Source organism: Myotis lucifugus, unplaced genomic scaffold, assembly GCF_000147115.1.
Source record: "Myotis lucifugus unplaced genomic scaffold, Myoluc2.0 scaffold_498, whole genome shotgun sequence".
NCBI classification, from domain to species: domain Eukaryota; kingdom Metazoa; phylum Chordata; class Mammalia; order Chiroptera; family Vespertilionidae; genus Myotis; species Myotis lucifugus.
In genome coordinates this window covers 321,468-334,695 of record NW_005871546.1, presented here as the reverse complement: position 1 = coordinate 334,695, position 13,228 = coordinate 321,468, and the positions used below count along the sequence as shown (strand labels likewise).

Below are 13,228 nucleotides of genomic sequence, written 5' to 3'. Positions count from 1 at the left end.
CATTAGGGGGCTGAGTGTGAGCTCTGTGCCCCAGAAGACCATGCTCACTTGTCCCTTGTTCAAGTCCCTTCATTCTATGAAAGGAGACCACCGCTCCTCAACATGTGCAAGGGAGTGGCAGGGAAACCCCATGGCCATCCCACCCGGGAGGCCACCTGGCAGAGGGAGCACCTTTTGCTATTTAAAGGTGCTCCCTGTTGTCAGGGAGACCAAAATGTGTTGCATCGAGTTCACCAGCAAGACAGAATGGGCCCTCACTGGTTTGGCTTAGTGGATAGAGCGTCGGCCTACGGACTGAAGGGTCCCAGTTCGATTCCAGTCAAGGGCACATACCCGGGTTGCGGGCTCTATCCCCAGACGTATAGGAGGCAGCCAATCAATGTTTCTCTCTCATTGTTGATTCTTTCTTCCCTCTCCCTCTCTGAAATCAATAAAAATATATTTTAAAAAAAGACAGAGGGGTCCTTATGATACTGCTGGGGGGACAAGACAAAAGAGTGAAAGCAGCTACTGGGGAGACCTGGCCAGTGAGAGGCAGAGGCAATCCTGAGGACCCCTCTCCCTATGCCAGCAAGCCTGGGCCTGCTGTCCTTCCTGAAGAGTAGGCCCCAGGGATGGCCTGAGGGGGAGGGTGTCCCACCATGGATGACGAGGCTCTGCTGCTTTTGAAGGTTGGGGTGCACTATTGAGGTGCAAGTTCCAGGGGCAAGCCTTTTATTACTGTACTAGAGGTCGCACAAAAAGACTCGTGCAATAGGCCTTCCCTTCCCCTGGCTGCCGGCACTGGTTTTCCTCTGGCACCAGGACCCAGGCCTTTGCTCAGGCCAGAGCCGCCTTCAAGCCTTCGCTGCCCTGCCCGGCCACCCTGGGTCGGGTTGCACACAGACGCCCACCGCTCCAGGTTGCAGATAGCAGGCCCAGATGGTGGCAGGGCAGGCGGGATGGCGCTGTCCTGCCCCACCAACCCAGGTGGCAAATAGCAGGCCCAGATGGCGGTGGGGCAGGCGGGATGGCGCTGTCCCACCCTGCCTGCAGTATGCAAATTAGCCGCCATCTTTGTTGGCAGTTAATTTGCATATCGTGCTGATTAGCCAATGGGAGGTGTAGCGAAGGTATGGTCAATTACCATGTTTGTCTATTATTAGATAGGATTAGGGTGCTCCAACAACAGAACCAATAGGATGTATATAGATATATATGGAATTTATTAGAAGGATTAAATAGGAGGTCAAGAGATCCCATGATTTGCAAGCTGGAGACTCAGGAGAGCCAATGGTGTAATTCAGTCAGCGTCAAAGGCCTAAGAACTAGGAGCTCTGATGGCCAAGGGCAGAAGAGAGAATTCTGCCATCAGTGGATTGGATGAGGTGATGCCACCCACATTGGTGAGGGTGGATCTTCTCTCAGTCTACTGTGCTAATCTCTTCTAGAGACACCCAACTATCTGGGCATCCCTTAGTGCAGTCAAGTTGACACATAACATTAATCATCACAGGTGCATACAGTAAAGTCTGTCTCCACACTCCATCTCCTGCACATGCTGGTCAGTTTGGTTATGAGAAATCAGCCTCTGGAGTAGTCTACCAGCCCAGGCTGTCATCCTGTAGGTATGGGATGACCACTGGGGGCTCGTGGGTCACGAGCATGTCCAGCAGGCTTCACCCGCTGGGTGGTGAGGCTGGTGGGCCCCAGGTGCAAGCTGGCGAGGAGGGCCAGGTGCACAGGGTGTGGCATCAGTCCCAGCAGTGGCACTTGGGCTCAGTGGCAACTGGCAAAGAACTAGGTTATCCCCTTTCACATTCATCTCAAAAATGCCCCTAGAAAATGCCAGGGTTTCTGAAAAGAAGGATAATTGTTTTATATGTGAACCCTAGTCAGAGTTTTCTTCAACCTTAGCCTTGGAAGCTGGTTTACAGCCCTGCCACTTGGCTCCCCCTTCGATGGGGTGAGGGTGTTTATCACCCTTTCAAAACTATACATAAAACATCAGCCAAGGCAGAGGACTGCCCCCCACAAAGAAGCTCCCACTTGGGGTACGGCCCTGCAGCCCTTTTTCCGTATCTTCATCTTCTCAGGGAGCAGATGGACATGTTGGAAAGTAGAAGGAAGGGAGGAAGGGGGAGAGACAGAGAAAGAGAAACATCGATGCGAGATACATCAACAAGTTGCCCCCTACACGGTTGGGGATCGAACCTGAAACCCAGGCACGTGCCCCTGGCCAGGACTGCCCCCCACAAAGAAGCTGTATTTGTTGAATGAATAAGTGAACGGCCCACTATGTTGTTGTGAATCACGCAGGTTATTCCTATAATGCTATAGGATGTTGCTATAATGCAATGACTCTCTGGGCTCATTCATCTTTATAGCTACAGAAAGCAAAGAAAATCTTAAAGTTGCCTTAAATAACCAGTGCTAATTTGAGGTCATTTCTCTCTGCTGACTCTTGTTCCCATGGTAACTTGGTTGAATTAGACTGGCTTGCATGTGCTAGCTTTATCCTTCGGGTCATCTCTGGAGGACCTGGAGGCTAGCCACCTAGCACTAATGGTGGTTTCCCAAATGCCACGTTGTTTTCTCAGTTGCTGAGCTGTCATACCCTCCATACCTCCTTCTGTCTTCCTGTCCCCTTTCCTTCTATGTGCACTGAGCCCGTACTTTGCCCAGCACCCTGGCTGGGAACTCAGACAGGACTCTGACCCTCCTGGACTTCCCTGCTTTCTGTCCACACTGAGAGAAGCGGGAAGAGAGACATGAGACATCCCTGAGAACCTCAACAATTTGAGGGTCAGCGGATGTTCCTCTGTCCTCATCCTATGGGTCAGTCAAGTCAAGCCCCACCCTGGGCTGCAAGTTCAGGCGAGCATCTTTTGTTCCCTGGGTCTGCCCAGTGCTTCAGCTAGGCAGCAATGTCCTCTTGAGCAGGGCAGATGGGCTCTCTGGGCTCAGGGCTTCCCATGTTGGGAAGCGGGCTGGGCATGGGCCCCTTGGGCATGTCCCTCGGGATACTTAGGTTGGTTGCTGATGGATGGATGCGGCAGAAACCTATTCCGGCTGTTTAGAGCCAAAGAGGGAATGTATGGGGAAGATCCTGGCTCCAAGGATAGGATGCACTGGAGCTCCAGGATAAAGCTTGGACCCAGGGCTCTGGGGTCCCTTTTTTCTCTCACCCTCACCTGGCCCTGTGAGTCAGCAGCTTCCCCTCTCTGCACATCAGCTGTCTCCATGTCTTGGTCCCATTGCCATGGGTATACCCTGTAATCTAGCTCCTTGAAGAGAGACGCAGAGTTCCTGAAGAAATGTGCACAGTGATTTGGTCTGGGTCAGGTGTCCGGCTCTTGTTCATTAAACCCTGGCCACGGATTGCTCACATCATACAAACATGGCAACTCCCACTATAGTCATGGATTTGATTGGACAAGGGCTGCTTTTAGAAAATGTGTGTTATAGCAGACCATCTAGTGTAGGTCCTAAGTCACACCAAACAAACTCACTAAAGACCAATGTGTAGGCCCTGGCTGGGTAGCTCGGTTGTTTAGAGCAGCGGTCGCCAACTGGTGGTCCACGGACCACAGGTGGTCCGTGTGGTCCGAAAGGTTGGCAACCGCTGGTTTAGAGCATTGTCCCAACGCTAAGGCCGTAGGTTTGATCTCCAGTTAGGGCACATATAAGAATGTGGCTTGTGTAGCTCAGTGGTAGGAGCGTCAAACAGCTCCAAGGGTCGTGTGTTCCATTCCTGGCCAGGGGCACGTGCCTGGGTTTCAGGTTCGATCCCCAACCGTGTAGGGGGCAACTTGTTGATGTATCTCGCATCGATGTTTCTCTTTCTCTGTCTCTCCCCCTTCCTCCCTCCCTTCTACTCTCTTTGAAAATCAATGGAAGCATATCCTCAGGTGAAGATTACCAAAAATAAATAAAATAAAATAAAATAGAAATCCACCAATGAATGCATAAATAAGTGGAACAAAAAATTGATGTTTCTCTCTTTCAATAAATTAAAAAAAAAACACCACACAACTTACGTGTAGCCCCTTAAGCTGATAGTGTGTGTGTGAGTGTGTGTGTGTGTGTGTGTGTGTGTGTGTACTCCTTTTCAGTGATTGGATGAGTCTCAGGTCTCCCTCTCTGGTGAAACCCAAAGGCCACTTGGGAGATGGCAGAGGTTGCCTAAGTCGGATGATCTACACAGGCTTCCCACTTATATCTGGGGCCAGGACTTTGCCCAACTCAGCTCTTCTGTGCTCGGGACCATGGTGGAGACTGGATCCTTCTTTGGACGTCTGTTTTTCTTGCTTATGCCAATGGAACCCTTGAGCGAAACAGCCCCCAAAGACAGGGCATTGCTGCTTTCCTATTTAACACTGGGTTCTGGTTCAGGTCCCTGGAATGAGACCTACATCACCTTGTCAGCAGGCAGAGGTGTATAGGGCTCTTTAGTCTTTACTTACTGGCTATCTCTTGCATTATTTTCTCAGGTGACAAACATAATCAGTATGGATTTCACGAACTGAACTCTCAGAGGATAACATTATCTTCAGGGCTGGGAGCTTTTGGAGTACTCATCACATCCATTAGTCAGAGTATCTCGGTAAGACATTACTTGGCAGGTGTCCGTTGAAGAAGGAATGATAAATACGCAGAACTCAGAATTAACTTTTAACTCTTCCACCCTCACATGTCATTTGGACAATTTTTACACAATGGGAAGAAAATGATATGGATTCGCTCTTGACCTCTTTGGAAAATGTGACCTGAGGCTAAAAAAAGGAAGTTCTGAATCCACATACAAACTTCTCACTGCCCCTCAGTGCGGTTCCCCCAGTTGTGATTTTGGCTGCAGGAGAGATGAGGTGGGTGCAAAAGGTGGGCTATGAAGCGCTCTGGGCACAGTGGGGATTAGAGATGCTGTCTTCACAGGAAGATGGGAGCAGGTGCCAGCAACGGCAGAGTGAAATGGATGGTAAAATAGGAAAATCATCCAAACGTTGATTGAGTCAGGAGGGACTATACTGTGCTGTTCAAACTCATTTTATTTTTACTCTAAGAAATGTACTTTACTAAATTTGAAGGTGAGAAAAAAGCCTAGCCCACTGAATAAAATATCAGTAAACACGAGTGTGGATCTGTGCTCTCAACTGCTGGAGGCTACAGGGGGAGTGTGTGATCTAGATCTATAATTGACTTCTCTTTACAAAATTCGAATCTTGTTTCCAAAATTGTAAAATAAAAATATTTGGCTGGTGCCTGACCAGAGTGGCTCAGGTGGTTGAGCATCGTCCTGGACACTGAAAGGTTGCTGGTTCGATTCCCAGTTCAGAGCACGTACCTGGGTTGCAGGTTCGATCCCCAGTTGAGGCACATCTGGAAGGCAACCCATGGATGTTTCTCTCTCACATTGATGTTTCTCTCTCTCTCTATCCCTTCTTCTCTCTAAGGATGTCCTTAAAGAGGATTAGTGAGGATTAAAGACTATATATATATATATATCCAGCAGTTTTTGTTTATAGCTTGAATATACCTGACGTACAATAAACTGCACATCGAAACCAGTTTGGCTCAGTGGATAGAGCGTCGGCCTGCGGACTGAAAGGTCCCAGGTTCTGATCGATGTTTCTCTCTCATTGATGTTTCTAATTATCTCTCTCCCTTCCTCTCTGTAAAAAGTCAATAAAATATATTAAAAAAAAAGAAAAAAAAGATTAAAAAAATAAAATAAACTGCACTTATGTAAAGTGTATTATTTGATGAATTCTGACATACGTCTTTACCTGTGCAACAATCACAATAAGGAATATCCCATCACCTGCAAACCATTTCCTCCAGTCCCTTGGTAATCCTCCCCCCTGCTTCTCCCTCCCCCTTATCCTCAGGTGACAGTGGGGAAGAACTGGTGAGCCATCCAGGATGACAGCTCAGGTCCTGGGAGGGCAAGACCAGCCAGAAAGGGAGTGGCCATGTGGGAGAAAGAACATCTGGCTGAAAGGTGGGAATAGTAGGAAGAGGTGCTAGGCACTCAGCTGGGTCCAGGACCACTGTTAAAGAATCCCAGCGCAGGCTGTTTGGTGGCGGCGCTCCTTCCTTACCCTGGCCCCTGTCACAGGGCAGTCTCTCTCCTGCTGTCCATCTCCAGGGCCACCAAAGCTGCCCCTGGCCTGCTGCCCCAAACTACCTTGCAGGAGGCTCCCACTTGCCCACTGGCTGGCTCAGCCTTGGCCACTGTGCTCTGGGACACAGGGCTCTCTACATGTACTGATGTCCAGCCCTACGCGGCCCTCGGCGCTCATTGAGAGAAGGGCCTGCCACAGATGTATCTGGAACTGTCCCCTTTGGGAGGAGGGCTTCTTTAGACAGCCTCCCAGAGCCTGCTCCCCAACTCTCTGATCTGGGTTCCTACTATAACTCCACTTTTGACACAAATCATTTTCAAATATTACAATAAAATGGCCGAGAGAGGTGACCTCACAAAAACATGGGGAAAGAACAGATAGTCTGGGGAAAACTGGCTCAGTGCGAAAAATAAAGTCAGGTCCCTACCTTACATCACACCGAAACAGAAAAACTCCAAGTGGATTCAAGTCATAGTGTAAAAGGGAAAACTATACATTCAGCAATCCTTTTTAAAAAATATTTTTATTGATTTCAGAGAGGAAGGGAGAAGAAGAGAAAGATAGAAACATCAATGAGAGAGGATCATCGAGCAACTGCCTCCTGCACACCCCCTACTGGGGATCAAGCCCACAACCTGGGCATGTGCCCTAAGTGGCAATTGAACCGTGACCTCCTGGTTCATAGGTAGAGATGCTCAACCACTGAGCCACCCTGACTGGGCCAGCAGTCTCTTCATGGGACTATGAAAGCCAGCGCTGCAGGAACATCCCTTTCCTTTCTCTTCTTGGACCTCTGAACCTCTCCAACCTGTTTCCTCATGAACCTGTGCATTGGAAGGTACGGAAGTGGAAGTGCTATATTAGTAATGTGAATCCCCATACTCTGCTAGGATCAGAGTTAATTTTTACTCTGATTGGTGTCAAATGCTATCTTAATTCATTCCCTTGAGTACCAATGTGGTTCAGCATCTTTTTTTGTGTTTTCTAGCCACTTGAGTTTCCTTCTCCAGAACTGCTTATTCTATTCATTGCTCATTTTTTTTAAGGGGTAGCTGTTATTTTACTGTTTTGTTTTTTTTAGGACTTCTTTGTGTATTCTAGAAATGAATCCTTTATTAGTTATATCTGTTCTAAATCTCTTCCAAGTTGCTATGCACTGAATTGTGCCTCCCAAATTCATTAGTTGAAGCTCTAACCCCCAATTCAATGGTATTTGGAAATTGAACTTTTGGGAGGTAATTAAGGGTTAGATGAGGTCATGTGTTGGGGCCCCAATGATGAGATTAGCGGCTTTATAAGAAGAGGAAGTGAGAGAAATGGCTCTCTCCCAGGTGAGGATACACCTAGAAGGAAGCCCTCACTAGCCAAGAAGAAAGCTCTCAACAGGCAGGAATTTGCTGCCATCTTGATCTTGGACTTCTCAGCTTCCAGAATTGTGAAAAGTAAATGTCTGTTGTTTAAGCCACCCAGTGCATGGTATTTGGTTATAGCAGCATAAACAGACTAACACACTAGTCTATGATGTGTCTTTTGTCAAACAGAAGGCCAATTAAAAAAATATTATTTTTTTCTAAAATAAAATTTACATACAGTAAAATTTACCCTTTGTAGTGAGCAATTCTGTGAGTTTTGGAAAACACATACAATATAGAACTACCATTACAATCAAGGTATAGAACACTTTTTTCACTCCAACAAATTCCCCTGTCCTCCAGTCCCCACTGGTCTGATTTTTGTCCCTATACTTTTGGAAGTATTTAAATTTGAATCATTCTTTTCTTTAATAGTTTGCAATTTTTACTCTTGTGTAAGAAATTTCCCTGATCCAAGGTTCTAAGTATATTTTTCAATGTCTTCTAAAAGTTTTTCTTTCCAACTTTATGCTTTTGATTACTCTGTAATTATTTTTGCATCTGATGTGATAAAGGGATCTAGTTATGAGGTTTCTGTATTAATGAATGGCACCAGCTATGGAACAATCCATCCTTTCCTTAGGATTAGCAAAGCCATCAAGGATAAAACTATTGGGTTGACCACTCAAAATTAAAGATTTCTGCCCTAGCCGTTTGGCTCAGTGGATAGAGTGTCGGCCTGCGGACTGAAAGGTCCCAGGTTTGATTCCAGCCAAGGACACATGCCCGGGTTGCAGGCTTGATCCCCAGTAGGGGCCGTGCAGAAGGCAGCCAATCAATGATTCTCTCTCATCATTGATGTTTCTAAGTCTTCCTCCCTCTCCCTTCCTCTCTTAAATCAATAAAGAAATATATTTTTAAAAATTAAAGATTTCTGTTTAATTTTCCAACAGAGTTCATGAAGGGGTCACAGGCAGGGAGAAGATATTTACAACATCAAAAACTGATAAGGGATTTTTTTGGTTAATCCTCACCAGAGGATATTTTTTCCATTGATTTTTATAGAGAGTGGAAGGGAGGGGCGGGGAGATAGAGAGATATCTATGTGAGAAAGACACATCAAGTGGAGTGGTTGCCTCCCAAAGGCAGGGATCAAACCTACAACCCTGATATGTATCCTTGATCAGGAATCAACCTGGGACCCTTCAGTGCCAGGGCTGATGGTCTAACCACTGAGCAACCGGCCAGGGCTGATGAGGGATTTTATCTGAAGAAAAAGTCAGAGAATCAAATAAAATAATAAGCAAGTTCTACTGAAGTATGGTAGCAATCATCTCAGGTAGAAACTATAGTTTAACTTTAACCCTGCTGTTTGGCTTCTGTACTTACTTGCTTTGTTTAACAATAGAAAAGTTACTTTGATTTTCTGAATTGTATAAATCATCCCATTCGATTGAATACCTTATTGATTGTAATGTGAATACCCCATTGATTGTAATGTGAATACCCTATTGATTGTGATCTTACTTACTGGTTATCGAAGCACATTCTTCTGTACCTGGGAACCAGGACAGCACAATTATCCAAAGACCTGAGGGTTCCAGATAATGTTTCCCTGTCAACTCAGTGGTCCAAAGACCCAAAACTATAATTAATCTTTGTAGATAACTAATCGGCTCAATCTCGCTTCTGTTACTGCTTTGTGCAAACCAGGGTCCTCATTCCAAACCCTGGGATGTAATCAATACCTTTGTGATTTTTGCCTATATAAATCTGGTGTTGCGGCCATCTTATCACTGCGAGATTTGGGAGAGCAAAATGCCCCCTCATAGTCCCGGATTGCAATAAATGTGACTCTTTAATTCAACTTCTTGAGGCGTCCTTCTGTGATTCGCGGGGTACATTATAACACTACTACTGGGCAATTCACAGATATAAGATTCAAGTTGGCCAAATACAGTAAGAAACATTAGCATTCAGTGAAGTTCGAATAAGAGAAGATGAACCCTAGCTGGTTTAGCACAGTGGATAGAGTGTTGCCCTGTGGACTGAAGAGTTCCAGGTTTGATTCCAATCAAGGGCACATGACAGGGTTTGGGGCTGGATCCCCAGTAGGGGGCATGCAGGAGGCAGCTGATCAATGACTCTCTCTCATCATTGATGTTTCTATCTCTCTCTCCCTTTCCCTTCCTCTCTGAAATCACTAAAAATATATTTAAATATATACATATATTTTTTAAAAAGAGAAGATGAGATAACATTTTAAGTTGTCAGGCTAGAAATCATATGTAATGTTTACTATAATTTTGGGTATTTCCTCTTTATTTAAAAATATGTGCATTAAAAAAAATGGATTTGTAACGAAATTGAGCTTTTCCTATATCCCTCCCCCTCCTTTTGTCAGTGGCCAGATCTCACCCAGATGATGGAGAGGCCCTACTTCAACTAAGGTTTCCTGACCCACTTTCCTCCACTCCCCTGGTAGGTCCCACAGGGCTGTGCCACACAGCCAGGAATCTGCTGAATCACCTTCCTATTTTTCTCCACAGGCCAAAAGTCACCAGGGAAGAGGGATCAGGAGACCTACCTGCTTAGAGAGTTCCAAAGAAATGTTTATCCCAAGTAACTTCAAAAGAAAACATTCACAGAGGGAGATTTCCACAGACATTCGCTCAGACCCCAAAACCAACAGATGTGAGCTGCACCCCATCCTCCCTTCCTCTTCTGTGTACCTGACACCTGGTTGAATTAAATCGTGCATAGGAGGAGTCAGTCAAAATGGCAAGAGGGGTTGTGTGTACTGAGCTGGTTCATTTCATCTGGACCAATAAAAATGTCCGTAGGCCACAAAGGGGACACTTGAGGTCTGAATGACTGACCCAGAATTGTCACTTTTAATGTTTCACACACAGAGCCTCTTGAATTGGTCCAAGCTCACCATGCTGGGGTTCCATTTTGGCACATCAGCCAGCCTAGGAATGCCAAATTTTGGGACATTTTCAGCAGGAGGAATGCCTATTTCCCCAGGATGCAGCTCTGATATATATTTTTTTCACCTCACCCACATTAACCCTCTTATTTAGAAAGGCTGACACATCACTATAACTACCTCGGAAAACTGTATTTGGCCAAAGGCATCAGTCCTATTTCAAATTCTTGCCAAAACTGGAGATATTTTTTCTCTGAACACAGAATCTTCCTGAGTAGAGCATACAGCTCTTTTTTTAAAAAATTAACTTCACTTTGATTTTTAAAAAAATATATATTTTATTGATTTTTTACAGAGAGGAAGGGAGAGGGATAGAGAGTTAGAAACATCGATGAGAGAGAAACATCGATCAGCTGCCTCCTGCACACCCCCTACTGGAGATGTGCCCGCAACCAAGGTACATGCCCTTGACCAGAATCGAACCGGGACCCTTCAGTCCGCAGGCTGACGCTCTATCCAGTGAGCCAAACCAGTTAGGGCGAGCACACAGCTCTTAAAAAGAAATTGAGAATATAGTTGGGGAGGGTGGAATTCCTTGCTTTTCTTTTTCCAAGGCCAACCTCACAAAATCCCGTACCATGTGCCCTGGGATTTTTGTCATGGATGATGACTCAGTTAATTAACACTGTACACTTGGAAACAGAGGTTCAGTTTCCTTTGGTTCTTGCCAAAGCTGCTTATGAAACATATCTGGTTTGGGTGCCCACAGCGTTTAAAAATACCATTTCATACACTCCCTCGATACATTTAGTTACAGGCTAAATTTAGCACCTCGCCTGGGGCCCGGCAGCTCACCTGCTTCTAACTAGCATGTCTCCACTTTCATGCCTGCTGCAGGGTACTCATGTTCCTGTCTGTCGTCCCGTGTCCTCACTGATGAAAGCGACAGCTCGAGAAACAGATGCTAGTTGTCAAAGACAGCCGCGGTGCTGGGAAGGCCTGACTGCAGACTGGCGATCAACTCTACATCCTGTGAAAAACACTTTTCATAGGCTTAAAAAAGATCTGTGTTTAACCACTTGTGCCTTCCGTTACAAGTGAAAATACACAGCATTTCCCGGGCTCTCCAGCCCTTGGGACGGGACCGCGCGGACCAGCCCCTGCCTCTGCGAACCTCTGTGCCCACCTCTGTGCACGCCTGCGACCTCTTTCCGCTGCAGAGCGGGTGCGTGCGGGCTGCCGAAGGAGCCGGGCGGCCACAGCGAGCGCAGGTGCGCCGGTAGGCGGTACCATGCGGGGGCTGCGCTCAGTGCCGCGCGCATTACCCCTCCCATTAGGATCGTGTTCTTTGCTTATCCATGTGTGAGGGCGCTTTACGCTCCGGGAGGACTCAGGCCCTGTGTGACAGGTGCACTTTCGGTTTTCCGCTCTCTTCTCGGCGCAGTTTATTCATCCGCACCGTGCGTGGGTCGGCCGTCCCCGCACCCCCAGGCGGTGACATCAAGTACGCGTTTGCAGCCTCCGAAGACAGCCTCTTCCTGAGTCCGAGGGCCGGGATTCAGGCTGGGGCCGGCAAAGAACAGGAGCATAAGCGCCCACCCACCGGGTGCTGACTATCGCACACACACCGCTCCGCTATCCTGCTGCCCACCGCCCGCCTTTTATAGCCAGTCGGTGGGGGGCGGGGCCGGGCCGCGCCGGGGCGTGCTTACGTAAGGCCGGCAGAGGGCGGGGCAAGGGCGGCGGCGTTCGCTTGGGTACCTCGGGCGTCTCATCCTACCTCCTCACCCTCCTCGGCGTCCTCCTCCGCGTCCTCTCGGTCGGCCTCCTCGGCCCCTCGGCCTCACGCCGCCCCGCGTCCTCCTCCGCGCCCTCCCTGCGCCTGCCGCCATGGGCCGTCATCCGCCGCGCCGCGGGGCCGAGGGCAGCTGAAGCGCGGCGCCAACATGGGCGAGGGCGGAGCAGGGCCCGAGCGCCAGCCGGAGCAGCCCGGGAGCCCCGCGCGCGCACGCCCGCGCCGCCGCGGGGATGCCCGCGCCCGCCGCCGCGCCCTGAGCGCCTTTGTCTGCCGCCCGCACCGCCCGCCTCACTATTGGTCTCCCGGGCCCGCGCCGCGGCCCGAGTCGCGTCCATGAAGATGGAGCCGGGCCGGTCGGCCTCCCCAACGGGCGGCCCGGGCCCAGACCCGGAGCCCGGCGGACCCGACTGGCCGGGGGCCGCCCCTACGCCCGCCGACCCCGCCCCGCGCCCTGGGGCTGGGCCCGCGGGACCCTGCCGGCTTGAGCGCCGATCGGGCTCTGGGAGCCTCCTACCTGCTGCCGGAGTCAGGGCGCCGATCCCCGATCCCGGCCCCCGACCCCGAACCCCGACCGGCAGCTGACAGAACTTGGACCAATTATTTTTCCTGGACGAAGAATTCGGAAGGACTAAAGGCTCCCAAAAGTTGTCCGGAGAGCGCGTCTCTGGCGCGCGCAGGATTTGAGCGACAGCCACCACCGGAGGGGCGAGGTCGACTTCTTCCTTCTTTGCCCTCGGCTCGGTGGGCGAGTTGGACGCTGGAGGTGGGTCCCGTGGACACGCACCTGCCCTCGGACTTAAGCGGACCCGCTCCCTCACGAGCGAGCCTGCGGGGTGTGCGGAGGACGGCCCTCGCCTGCGAACCGTGTTCGATGCCCTGGACGGGGATGGGGGACGGCTTCGTCCGCATGGAGGACTTCGTCCAGTTCGCCACGGTCTACGGGGCTGAGCAGGTAACTCGGCGAGCGCGTCCGGGCCCCAGCGTGGGAGCCTGGGCCTGGGCGCCTCCTCCGGGCCGACACGGTCCTCGGTGGTCGGGAAATTGC

General features: G+C 49.3%; 1 protein-coding gene and 1 long non-coding RNA gene across 4 annotated transcripts in view; both read left to right on the top strand.

The window, feature by feature from the left end:
- The first annotated feature begins 9,923 nt into the window (after positions 1-9,923).
- LOC106694524 lies at positions 9,924-11,460 on the top strand. The gene is made up of 2 exons (XR_001345569.2): positions 9,924-10,150; positions 11,283-11,460. It is a non-coding gene; the product is annotated as an uncharacterized LOC106694524 (long non-coding RNA).
- A 1,362-nt stretch (positions 11,461-12,822) lies between these two features.
- RAB11FIP3 (RAB11 family interacting protein 3) overlaps positions 12,823-13,228 on the top strand; it is a 97,945-nt gene continuing 97,539 nt past the window's right edge. For 2 of the 3 annotated variants that reach the window (XM_023744920.1, XM_023744919.1), the window contains exon 1: positions 12,839-13,135. Coding sequence is in view for 2 of the 3 variants with exons in the window: in XM_023744919.1 (XP_023600687.1) it covers positions 13,055-13,135 (81 nt within the window). In the remaining variant the exon portion in view is untranslated. Of the gene's footprint in view, positions 13,136-13,228 lie in introns of all 3 variants that reach the window. The other variant, XM_023744921.1, reaches the window with a different exon arrangement.